Source organism: Bufo gargarizans, chromosome 2 (assembly GCF_014858855.1).
Source record: "Bufo gargarizans isolate SCDJY-AF-19 chromosome 2, ASM1485885v1, whole genome shotgun sequence".
In the NCBI taxonomy this organism is placed as follows: domain Eukaryota; kingdom Metazoa; phylum Chordata; class Amphibia; order Anura; family Bufonidae; genus Bufo; species Bufo gargarizans.
In genome coordinates this window covers 529668568-529681937 of record NC_058081.1, presented here as the reverse complement: position 1 = coordinate 529681937, position 13370 = coordinate 529668568, and the positions used below count along the sequence as shown (strand labels likewise).

Sequence of the window (13370 nt, the reverse complement as noted above, 5' to 3'; positions counted from 1 at the left end):
TTCCGTGACCCTGCAAAAATTATGAGACATGTCCTATTCTTGTCCGTTTTGCGGACAAGAATAGGCATCTCTATAATGGACCTCCTGTTCCGTTCCGTGAATTGCGAAAGGCAACCGTTTTTTGCGGATCCGCAATTTGCGGACAGCAAAAAACGGCACAGTCGTGTGCATGAGCCCTTAGACTGTACAGACATATCCCCAACTGGTAACAGCCAGCTGTCATTTCATTCATACATTAGTGGTAGGAGTAGAAGAATGGCACAACACAGCCATAAGAATAGATACTCTGGACTGGTAATTTAATGTGGAATATTTACTAAAACAGACATCCCTCTGCTCCTGGTGGGTACAGCTGCGGGGATACACACCAACATGTTGCTTCAGCTCCCATGGTCCATGCCCACCAGTGTTCTCCTGCACAGCCACTGGAGCCCTGATGCTGTCTCGCTAATTCTTTGTGGTCCACCACTTCCCCTTGTAACCTCTCTTCTGAGGGTGCACATGTGTACTTCTCGGCCTCTTAAAGGGCCAGCATGTGCAAACCTTCATCTGCCCCAGCCCATGGCAACCTGCCTTGGGGTATTTAAGGTGCCTTTCCCAGTGGAAAGGCGTCTGAGCAATAGTTGTCTAGTTAGCTAGTGCCTAATACTGTTTGTTCCCCTGTGTACTGACCTCTGCCTATTTAGCAGTTTTCACCCTTCGCTGTCTGACCTCTCACTGTTCCTTGTATTAACTCTGTACTGCCTGCCCTGACCTTTGAACTGTTTACTGGCTTGTATGAACTCTGCCTGCCCTGACCTTGGCTTGTCCCTGACTATGGTTTAGTCTGATCTCCTGGTGCTTCACACCGGTGGGTCAGCTGCCACTGAAAAAAGACTACTACTGGTAGATCCCATGCAGTGGAGTCCTGATCTCTGTATAGGAGTTAAAGGGTGAAGATTGGGGGACTACTTTGGAGTAGTTTAGGATTAACCCCAAGATAAATCTGTTCAGTGGCACAGTTTATCCATAATGTCCTCTCGTCACATCAGGAGAGGTGATACTTGCTCTTTAAGTGGTTAAAATGTCCTCTGCTTGTAGAACGTGTGGGGTCACTTGTTCCTGGAGCACTGGAAATAGCCCTGAATACAGTGCATTGCATCTGATAATGCCTGCTGGTAATTCATGGGTTAATGAGGTGGCTACTGGTAGTCATTGGGGGTAATGAGTTCATGCAGGTAATGATTTCTAAAAACAAATGACTTGGATAAGATGTGGCCTCTGTCACAGTAGGGTGACTGGATCTGAGAATATTCAGTGTTATTATGAGGGAGGGGGCACCTTGTTACCATTTCTTCTGGATACACAGGATGTGTCCATACGAATATGTACGGCTTCCTATGGGACTCTGGACGATCCTTAATGTTTTTAAAGGATACATTGAGAACAGTGGAGCAAACATCATATATAAAAATGATCCCACAATCATCCTTCTGCATCTGTAGATGTTGAACGGACAGCGATGTTGGTTGTCACCTGCAGGCTTGGTGTCTTTGTGTTCTCTCTTTGCTCTCTGGTAGGCTATTTTTGGTACTCTGTAAGCCAGGCATGTCCAAACTGCGGCCCTCCAGCTGTTGCAAAACTACAACTCCCAGCATGCCTGGATAGCTGTAAGCTATCCAGGCATGCTGGGAGTTGTAGTTTTGCAACAGCTGGAGGGCCGCAGTTTGGACATGTCTGCTGTAAGCCAATGAGAAGGTCTCCCCCTTTCAGAGCATGCAGTCTCACAGACACAGAAAAAAGCTGCAGCTGCATCCCCCTCCTCCCCTTTTGCAGCATGCAGTCTTACTGATATAGAAACTGCATCCTCCTCCCCTCTAACAATATGCATTCTTACAGATGCACAGAATAGCTGTAGCTGCATACATTTTTAGTTCACACTCCCCTCTCGCAGCATGTAGTCCCCCCCCCATAGCATACAGTGTCACAGAAACATAGAGGAGCTGAAGCATTCCCTATAAAAGTTCTCCATTGCAGATGTCCATGAATTGCATAGACAGGGCATGTACGTTGTATATGTATGTGTGTTTTACATGCCAATTATATGTATTGTATGTGAATTGCTGTGCATTATATGTGTTGTCTATGTGGACGGAGTAGTACAGTCAGCTGACTGCATGGCAGCACAACTCCCATTACTTAAAGGGAACCTGTCACCTCAAAAACGCATATAAAACGGCCAGCATTACCTCATAGTAGCCCCCAGTCTGTTAATAATCATATGTTTGATCTGTTAGTCTGATGCTCCATAGGTTCAAAAAACTATATTTTAAGCGCCATTAGCGCTATCTTGCCGTTCAGATTGAAGTCCAGGGGGCAGCGGCTTCCTTGCTTCAAGTCAAGGTAATCGCGCCCCCCCCCTCCCCCCTTACTGTCCCCTCTCTAGTTAGATTGACAGCTTGCAGTGCGGCCAGGATCGCATAAGTCTCACGCATGCGCGGTGCGTTCCTGTCTCCGGCTGCCGCTGTTAGCTGGTTTCCAGCGGCGCACTGCGAATGTGCGAGACTTATGCGATCCCGGCCGCACTGCAGGCTGTCAATCTAACAAGAGAGGGGACAGTTAGGGGGCGTGATTACCTTGACTTGAAGCAAGGAAGCCGCTGCCCCCTTGACCTCAAGCTGAACGGCAAGATAGCGCTAATGGCGCTTAAAACATCATTTTTTGAGCCTATGGAGAATCAGACTAATGAATCGCACATATGATTATTAACAGACTGGGGGCTACTATGAGGTAATGCTGGCCGTTTTATATGCGTTTTCGAGGTGACAGATTCCCTTTAACAAGAATACTATAAAAGAGAAACAATAAATAAAGACATAGACATTTCTATGTGTGGATAAAATTGGCCGCAATGTTTATTTAGGGTTAAATAATTAATAAATAAATAAAAACCAGAATAAAATATAATAAAATTTATATCATTTAATAAATAACTAGTTAAAACCAACATGCCATACTGCAGTCATAAAACAAGTCCACCCGGCGACAACACCCCTACAACAAACATCGCGACTGAACAGGGGGAGGGTCGGCGGGGCACGGTATTATAACTCTACTGCGCCCCAACTGACACGAAACACCAGATAACCGGGTTTAAATAGAGGAATCCTTCCCGCCATTGGAGATGACAACCAGTGATGGTCAGTTCGCAGTGTTCGCCAGCGAACACATGCTGGCTGCCATCTTTAGTAAGGTAGACTCACCCGTCCGGCGATGCACAGGTAAGCCCTTACCTGTGCCGGGAGCCGGTCTGAAATCAAATGCAGTCACCGGGAGCAGGCAGTTCCGAGAACAGCCCGATGAAGGCCCCTGGCGGCTGTTGTCGGAACTGCCTGCTCCCGGTGACTGCATTTGATTTGAGACCGGCTCCCGGCACAGGCACAGGTAAGGGCCTTACCTATGCATCACCGGACGGGTGAGTCTACCTTACTAAAGATGGCAGCCCGCATGTGTTCGCTGGCGAACACTGCGAACTGACCATCACTGATGACAAGAAATCACAGCTGACAGATTTTCCCGCTCTGGTTCAAACATCCAATAAACACCCCTAGCAACCGGGGGCAGATTAGAACAACCGGCTCGGACTTCAGTACAGCGGACCTCAAGGTGACCCCGTCTCTTCAGGTTCAATTACCTGCAATAAATTACTCCACATACATATATGAGAATGGGAAGGGGGGGGGGGGAGAGCGAGAAACCCCTTCTGAAACCACAAACAATAGCTTATAGGGAGTGTGCCGCCAAAGCTCTGACATTCACTGTGTATAAGAAGATGTTCTCGACGACCAAGGACACAAATGTCTGAAAGTTGTTTTAAATGAACCCTCATTAATACTTCTCTCTCTCCTCTCTGCAGTTAATGGGTCACCCAGAATGGGACTACAAGAGAAGCTCCAGGGGCTCACAGGTCAGTGGTACCGTCTTACAACTGTATGTGGAAATCCATTGTGACTACTGAAAGTCCGGTGTATACGCCAGGAATATCTTCTGACCTATACGACTATACAGACCATATATACTGTACTTACAGTATATAGCTGCATATATATATATATATATACCATATGTCTACCTTATGTAAGAAAACTCGGCTCACGTACAATATCTGTAGGCAGTGGCGTACATAGAGAAGTGAGGGCCCCATTGCAAGGATCAAACCAGGCCCCCCACACAGGACAGAAGGGTTTCCGCCTAAACCCCTTTCCTTTTGCGGACAAGAATAGGCATCTCTACAATGGGCCGCCTGTTCCGTTCCGCAAACTGCGGAAGGCACACGGGCGGCTTCCGTTTTTTGCGGATCCGCGGTTTGCGGACCGCAAAAAACAGAATGGTCGTGTGCATGAGGCCTTTAGAGGGTAGAGTCCTGCCCAAGTTTTCACCTCCAATAAAAGAGGAGATAATCCCAACTAAGACTGGGCCCCCTCTTGCCCTGGGCCCCATAGCAGTTGCCTGGTCTGCCGCTATGGTAGTTACGCCCCTGTCTGTAGGTAGGTCCAGCATATGCACTGCACATGAGGCGTGAACTGAGGCTTATGTGACCTAATCCTGAAGAAGGTCCTATGCAAGATCATAATAATGTGATAAGGGGTGGTGATGGGGTTTCAGTGATCTGTAACCCCCAGCCCCCCCCCCCCCATTTCCTAGTACTTTGCCCAGTAATTGATGATGTGTTCTGTGTGACGTGTCAGATCATTTCATATAGGCGAAAACATAACTGGGGATGTGGGTCAATCATGCCCCATGTTTCTTCAATGTTAGTGTTAGGGGTCATTCACACTTCCTCAAAAAGGGGTCCGGAATCCGTTGATTGATCTCCCCCCAATGTGTTTTATTATTAGGGCCCAGGAGCCTCTGAGAGGTGTATAGAATGATCATATATATATTGTATTGTGTGTACTGGATGAGCTAATTTATAATAGAACAGCGTTTTCCCCTGTGCCGCGAGAGAATGCGCCTGATTTATGACTAGATGCAAGCCTTAGGAGCATTCTCCAGCAGACTGAAATTGATGCCAGGTCAGTCTTTTATGCCTAAAAACGGACATAAAATAAAAGATAAATGCCCGCTGGCCCTGCCCTCTGCTCACCCCCGCCACGCCGCCTTTTCAGGAAAGTGGTAAGGGTGGTGTAGAAACACCACTTGCACCTACATTAAGGCACAGTGATGTTTAAAAAGTCACAAACATGGGGCGAGACTTATCAAAAGTGTAAGGGAAAACTGGCTTAGTTGCCCCTAGCAACCAATCAGATTGATCCTTTCATTTTCCAAAGGTGCTCTGAAAAATGAAAGGTGGAATCTGATTGGTTGTTGTCGGCAACTAAGCCAGTTTTCCTTTACACTCGTTTTGATAAATTCCTTGCTATGTATAGGGGGCAGATGTATATTTGTACAGTAGAGAATATCCCTCCTTGAGAGCTCACTTTCCAGGTCCATGATGTCAGCTATTGATTGACATGTTCTGAGGTCTGTACTGCTCCTGACGTCATCGCTTCAGGAGGTCACGATGGGGACAGTCCGAAATGTGTGGATTCACCCTACTGGACACAAAATATCCAGATTGTGACACTGCGAGACCTGAATCACGGGACTTGTCCCCAATAGTTACAAGTGGTAAAAGTTGCACAGTAGTCACTGGAGTCACTACTGGTAGGGATTATGCCAAGGGGCAGCAACTTCTCCTGTCATTGTCACACCTGTGCACCTGTCCCATGATGCCACAGTTCACACGCTGCGCTCATACGCTGTGCAGACACTTGTCGGAGTCTGGCGCAGATTCAGGGGTCGTTACCTCCTTGTGGCAGTTTTTCCATGATTCCTGGGCCCGTTTATCTGGAGGAGGTAATGACTCGCTGCATCCACTAATGTCATCTGTAAATGAGATTAGAAACCCATGGAACAGTTCATAGAACTTTATTGTCTCCTCTGACGTCAGGTAATGAAGTTACCGGCTCTGCGCAGCTGGCAGACATTTGATTAGCGCTGCGGCCGGATTGTGCAGGTCACTGATGTGACAGAATGTGCCCGGACCCTTCTGATGTTCCCCGCGGTCAGTCCGGGCCATGAAATTACAAAGGGATCCTGCAGACATTCACTAAACGTAGATCTGACCGCTACATGTCCCATGAAGTCTTGTCACCAGATCTGTCAGAATATATAACAACTAATAGTCCAGTTGCATAAAGAGGGCGGTTCCAATATGTTTTGAGGGTGTTCCCCAATGGATTGGGGTGGTGGTTAAATATATGGCTGTTTTGGATTCAAACGTTGGGAGATACGCAGAAGCTGTCTCTATATACATCATTCCACATTGTGAGCAGGTGTAACGCACAGAAAAGGCTGCAGGCTGTACCCGGTGCAGCAGCATGTCACAGGTAATGTGCACAGTCCAGCCCGCTGCAGAAAGTGCAGACATGATTGGTTAATACGGGGGCAGCTTGAGGACATTCGGTGACAACAGCAGAATACACAGGGCTTTGCAGATTTGCAGTTTGGATTGTTGCTCTGAAGCCACCCATACACATTATTATAGTGTATCTGATATTATATTATTAACAGACCAACAAGAAGATGGCAGTGACACTGCAAATCAGGACTACAGAGAAGTGGAGACTTCGGGTTTGACTGGTGTATCCCTTTATTTGGGGTAGATTTACTAACGCGGTCTAATTTTTAGACAATGTAGAGTTAGGGGAATGTATCAAGGATCTATGCCAGGTTTTGGTGTAAAAATGTCATAGAATGTGTCTCAAGTCCCACTTTACGCCACTCTTACCACTATTGAAAGGTGGTTGGGAAAGTGGTCCTCTAGGTTAATCAGTTTCACTCTAGATTTTTCTCTGACACTTTTTTAAAATATCACAACTTCGCTCCAGTAGAGCATAAAATACTGGAGTAGCATTTCTAGACAAGCGTTAGGTTTAAAGTCATGCTAAATTTATCAAAAAATGTGCACCGTTTGATGGATTTGCCGCAACTTTTGCTAGTGCAAGCTCAAAGCAAAACTCACTTTAAAAACTGATGGCTAATTTGCTGGAAGATAAATCCTACCTTTTAGACTGTCTAGTCTGACTTTATACCACCTATTATTTGGCCTACTTTATTTGCATCAAAGTCATTTACCTAAATTTTGTAGCATTTTTTGGCATACATTGGCACATCTTAAACCACACCCTTTTGCTGGTAATTCATTCCCTACTATTGGAAAAGTTGAAAAAAGTGTCTAAAACAATAAATGTGGTGCAAAGCAGGTACGCCTTTTTGCAAATTACTAGAATTCTAGAACATTTTGATTAGTAAGTCTTCTCCGTTCTACGTTTTCAAATCTGCTTTTTATCTTCCGATTGTACATGCTTATAAGGGCCACCATCTTGTCTGAGCTACTGCTCTGTTAAGCCACATGGACATAGGTAAATGGTGTCTGGAGATGACCCATTGGGATGAATTTATCAAAGCTCCACACAATTTTTCTGAGAGGGGGGAGGAAGTGAGCCATTTATACCACCTACTGACTTCTATAGATGTTTCATCCTATTATTATTATTTATTTGAATGCTCCTTTACTTCTATGGCACTGTACATCTAAGTGGGGATATACATACATGATATAAAACAGAGGTTCAACGGGCAGGAACAGACAGGTGCAGAGGGGAGGAGGAACCCTACCCATGAGAGCTTACAATCTACAATGGACACAGTAGGTGAGGGTAAAAGCTGCCCATCTGGCTGTGTGCTGGCATCATGCGTATTGCAGCTGGTAGGCTTTCCTGAATAGGTAGGTTTTCAGGTTGCTTTTGATGGTTTGGATGTTGGAGGTGAGTCTGTGCTGGAGTGGCGAGTCCCAGAGTATGGGGGATGCACACCTCAGTGATGATGGTAAGTTGGGTTAAGTGGGAAGAGCACTAAGTAGTGTAGAGGGATTGTAGAGATTGTTGGTTGAGGCTTTCTTAGATTTTGTCAATTTTGTGTTTGAAATATAAGGCAAAGTCTTTAGCTGAGATGAGGGGTGTGGGAGGAGGCATTGGTGGACAGAGTAGAGAGTTAAAGGTATTAAACAATTGTTTGGGGTTGCGGGAATGACATTATAAGAGTAGTGAAGTCGTCCTGTTTAGAAGAGGTGAAAGCAGACTTGAAGTTGAGAGCAGCTTGTTTGTAGATGATGAAGTCTTCCTTGGAGTTGGATTTTTTCCAGCCTCGTTCTGCAACTCTGGAAGTATTTTTGTCTGAGTGTTACAGGATTGTTGATTGATTTGACGGGTCCTGGTGTGTGTGAGAGGGGTGACTGAGTCGAGAGCTGAAGTAATTGTGGTGAAGAAACCAGGGAAGATATGGTGGACAGCGGTGAGAGTGAGTCAGAGTGTGTGAGTAAACAGGTTTCTGAGGTTCCTACAAGGGGGTGATAGTGTATGAACTGGGGTCAGTTGAAGAGAGAGTGGTTGAGAATGCAAGATGATTGTGGTCAGAGAGGGGGAGAGAAGATTTTTTTATTAGATAGGGGGCAGAGGCAGGTGAAGACAAGGTCTAGTATGTGTCTGTCTTTGTGGGTGGCTCTGGAGACCATTGTGTGAGGCCAAAGGAGGAAGTAAGAGAGGTAGTTGAATTGAGTGTGTCAATAGTGATGTTGAAATCCCCCATGATAGAGAGAACGTATAGAAGTCAGGTATTGAAGTGGTCAAATAAGGCAGTAGCAGGGTCTGGTGGACGGTAGATGACTGCTTATTTGGAGGTTGGAGGGAGAGTAGATGTGGAAAGAGCGAATTTCAAAAGAAGGAAGGTTGAGGAAGGGTAGAAATGGGTTGAAGGAGCAGTTTCCTTATAGGAGGAGGACAACACAACCACCATGTCTTTCTGGACAGGAAGTGTGGGTAAATTGGAGTTTTACATAGGAGAGTGCGACAGGGGAGGCTGAGTCGTTAGGTGTCAGCCATGTGTCTGACAGACCAATGAAGGTAAGTTTATGGAAAATAGAGGTTCTGGATCCTAAGCTCAGTGGTCAGTGTGAAAACTGCAATAATTTAGATGTAGAATTTAAAAAGTAGACAATTTTAGGAGAAGGAAGGTTATGTCCCACTAACCCCTCTGCCAATATTAGCTGACTGGTGAGTGTTTCAGGAGATTGTGAAGGCTGTAATGCAAATTGGCAGCTGGATGTTAAGCAATGCTGTAGATTTACACTACATTTGCAGTTGGAGGTGGCTGGAATTGTGCAATTCTTAAGAGTTAAAAGGGGAGCTCTACCTTCAACTTGGACATAGTGGAGGTTTCAGAGCAGGGAACGGTTAGAGTACAAAGTTACTATTAATAATAGTCCATTATCACCAGTTACACTGCTGCATATATAGTTGGAATGTATGGGGTCCAAGATTAGGGGACTGGGATCTATTGGCATCCAAGGGGATGTGATCTATGGAGACCCTGAGGAGGGTCGTGGTGGTGGGTCAGGATTATGTGGTTCCTGATATCTATGGGCATCTTGGGGAGGGGCATTGTGATCTGTGAGGAGTCATGTCGGGAAAATATGTTTTCTGTAAGGGGTTCTGGGGCTCAAGGAGGGTACTGGGACAGGATCTGTAATGGTCCAAGGGAGCAAATGATGTGATCAAGGAGTGGGCTGGGATTTTTGCGGTCCTGGGAGAGGGGGTTGGGATCTATGGGGGATCCTGGGGAGGAGGTGTGATCTATGGGGGTCCTGGGGGAGGGTGGATGTGATCCAAGATGATTTCTGGGGAACAAAAAATATCATCAGGGAGTGGGCTGGAATCTTTGGGGTTGCAGGTTAGATGACTTGGATCTATGGGGGTATCCTATGAGAGGGGGCTTGGATCTATTGGGGGTCCTGAACTATAAAGCTCAGGATGATCTATATTGATTATATTCTTGATTAAAGATCGTGGTGCTGAAGTTTCCAGGGATGGGGGAGAACTCGTGGTTGGACACATCCACTGGGCACGACACTTCTCATGATTTACATGATTAAGTTTTTGTATTGAATGAAGTGAATTATGGATGAAGCAGCTCTAAGAGTGCAGGATAATGGGCAGCACAGGCTGGCAAGTGCCGCTTACTCATTCGTCGCTCATTGTCTCAGTTAGTCAATTCATTTAATATAATTGAATGTAGAGAGTGAAGCCTGCGTCTGCTCCTCTTCAGGACCGAGGGTTTGCACTTTAGCCCTCCCGTTTCTAAGCAACTGTTATTTCAAGATTAAAGACTTCCTGAGCCGTCCACCTCCGGTGCTCATTCACTAGAGACTCGCTGGCATTCAGTACCGGCCTCATCACAATGGAATAGGCGGGACATACGGTGTCCCTGGACATGGTTGACCAGCACTGAGACCCAGACTTTTCTTACAAGATGAGCTGGAGAAGCCTACGCCGTCTCAAGAGGAGGAGGGAGACTTTCCCGTTTGGGGATCAGGTACATGGAAAGTGACATGGTCTGCTGACAAAATTGCATGCTGGGAACTCTGGGGAGGTGGGGTGGGGGAATGTGTGCAGCACCATACACCCGAGGTCCCGGGTTATGTAATATGTCTCTCTGGCTAATCCAGTCCATCATTGTACAAGGATGAATTAGACAATGTTCTACAAGACCTGAACTCCAGAATTCTGTCTTCGAAAGTTAGCAAACAAAAATAGGGTTCTTCTATAACTTTTTGGGCTTACTGTGGAAAATTGTTTGCAAGATTCTGCTTTTTTATTTCCCTCATTTCAGTTTTAGTGAGATAGAGCGGTTGAGAAGTGGACGTGGCTAGTCTGTGGATGTGATTTATGCTAGATTTTTTAATTCAGACTTGTCGTTAAAGGGACTGTGTAGAAGGTGAAGTAACATCTCAAGACAGAAGTATCTATATTTTTTTGAAACTTGATATGTCTTACCCTAAGTTCACACATGAGCGTTTTACAGCGCGTTCCAACGCGCTGTAAAACGCTCAACACGTGAAAACCAAATGCTTCCCTATGGCCCTGGTTCACACTTGAGCGTTTTACAGCGCGTTTGAACGCGCTGTAAAACGCCCGACGCATAAACAAGTTCTTGAGCTTTTTTTTGGGCGTTTGTCGCACGTTTTGGCCATAGACTCATTGGGCAACACTGCAGTCAATCACACAAACGCGCGTCAAACGCGCGTTTACTATTGCAAAAAACGCGCATAAAAACGCGCGACAAAAACGCGCGTCTCAGAAACGCTCAGGTGTGAACCCAGGGTTAGTCCCAGCGCTGCTTCTTCTCACTGCTGGGCGCAGTAGTGAAGACGGTTTCAATAGAAAGTCTATGAAGCTGTGGAGCAGAAGCAACGCTCGGCTGAGCACTTCTGACTCCTCATTCTAGAGATCGGCAGGGGTTTCAGCGCTGCGAGCCGCCCCCCACCACCCCTTAGCACTTTTGATATGTCCCTATGACATAACAAAAGTTTTAAAAAACTGTAGCTACTCTTTAAAGATGCACCAAATTTATCAAAGACATTTGATAAGTTTGGCACAACGGAATAATTTTAAAAAGTCAGTTTTTCCTTGAGTCTGCTTTGATGTATTTTGCTCCAATTTTATCAAATGTTGAATTTGGCTCATCTTTAAACCTAACACTTGTCTACAGATGCTACCACACTTTGTTTACACCACCCAACTTCACAAGTTTTTACCAAAGCCATGGTGATAAATTTGGAGTAAAGCTCATTAACATACATAACCATGCCCACTTACCCACTCATGTTTCCAAAGTGGCAGTGGTGGCGTAAAACTGCAAAAAGTCACAGATTTTTTTTAAATTAAAAATGTATGACTTTTCTATGCCAGAAAACAGGTGTAGACCTTTCATACTTTGAACATTCCCCTTATGACAAATTTTGTGTTTTAATTCTTCACCATATTCAAGATCTCTGATTGATGTCACTGAATAGGAACATTTTATTTACATCCAGAACCTGAAAACCCTTCCTGTTCTACTTCTGCTCCCTCAGCTTATGGGCTTGTTACAATGTGTCCAGCATAGATGATCTGTGAGCTAAACACATCAGCACAAATCTATCCAGTGCTGATAGTTTGTTACAATGTATCAGTGCAGGTGAAATGTATCAGTATAGAGTCCAGGCAGTGTACGCCACAGAGGGTTGTCTACACTGGTTACAATTGTAGCAAACCCTCAGCCGTGAGGCTTGGACAGTTCTTAGTCTCTGGGGATAACATAGATTGTTCATATTCCCCGACAGTAAGCAGAGATCTTGAAGATGGTGAGAAGTTGATTTGGTATATTACAGAATTATAGAACTTTTCGTGATACAGTAGTGATCAAGCTTTATTGACAGAAGACTGTATTGACAAGGCAATAAATCGGCTCATCCGACGGTCTTTTAGATTTCATCTTTGGGTTCCCGCAATGCCCTGGTTGTTCCTGACAAATGGAGATTATCTCTTTGGCTAGCCATAATTTCCTGTTGGGCGCCAATGGAAAATTGTTACAATTTGTGCTGTGACTGTTCCCATCGTGATAAAATATAGGAACGTGTCTTGATGTCTGCGCTGTACATGGCTCCTGTGACCTCATCACTGCCACCGTCTGGAAATAAAAGTCTGCATCTTCCTGCGTGACAGGAGATTTCTGCAATTAAAGGCAAGGTCTCATCACGCGGACCACTAATAATAATGAGCACTGCGCAGGGTCATTTGGCCAATTCATGGATTGGAATCTTACATGATGGACAAAATGAACAGTGATGTGCTGTTCTTACACATGTGACTGCTGAGGCTAGTGATTGGCTGCAGTTGTCACATGGTCTCATTACTTCTAGTCCGTTTTAGACAAGATCCGCAACAGTGGAACAGCAGGACTTTCAGCAAGAGAGTGGTGGGATTATTTCTGTGGACACATCTTTCTGCCGGTGGTTTGATTTTACTGTTGGACAACCCTTTAGCCCCTTCCCAACCGGTCGATTTTCAGTTTTTTTTTTTTTTTCTTCCGTTTTCCTCTCCCTGCCTTCTGGGTGCCATAACTTTATTTTTCTGTACACATAGAAGTATGAGTACTTGTTTTTACAGGACCAGTTGTACTTTTTAAAGGCCCCATTTAATAATGCATATTATTATTATTATTATTATTATTATTATTAAAGCGCCATTCATTCCTCAGCGATGTACATATGAAAAGGGGTGCACATACATAATACAGACAATTGCACTAAGCATGAACAAGAAGAGTTACAAACTGGTACAAGAAGGAGAGAGGGCCCTGCTGCGAGGGCTTACAAGGTATGGAGGAAGGACACACAGTAGGAGAGGATGAAGCTGGTTATGGCGGTATAGAGGCAGCAGGGTCACGTTGTAGGCTTTTCTGAAGAGGTG

General features: G+C 45.2%; 1 protein-coding gene across 6 annotated transcripts in view; it reads left to right on the top strand.

Moving 5' to 3' along the window:
- Window positions 1-13370, top strand: part of PDE3A (phosphodiesterase 3A) — a 255848-nt gene that overhangs the window by 166487 nt on the left and 75991 nt on the right. For 5 of the 6 annotated variants that reach the window (XM_044281487.1, XM_044281482.1, XM_044281484.1 and 2 more), the window contains exon 2: window positions 3896-3946. In XM_044281487.1, coding sequence (XP_044137422.1) covers window positions 3896-3946 — 51 coding nt within the window. Of the gene's footprint in view, window positions 1-3895; window positions 3947-10381; window positions 10453-13370 lie in introns of those variants that run through there. The other variant, XM_044281485.1, reaches the window with a different exon arrangement.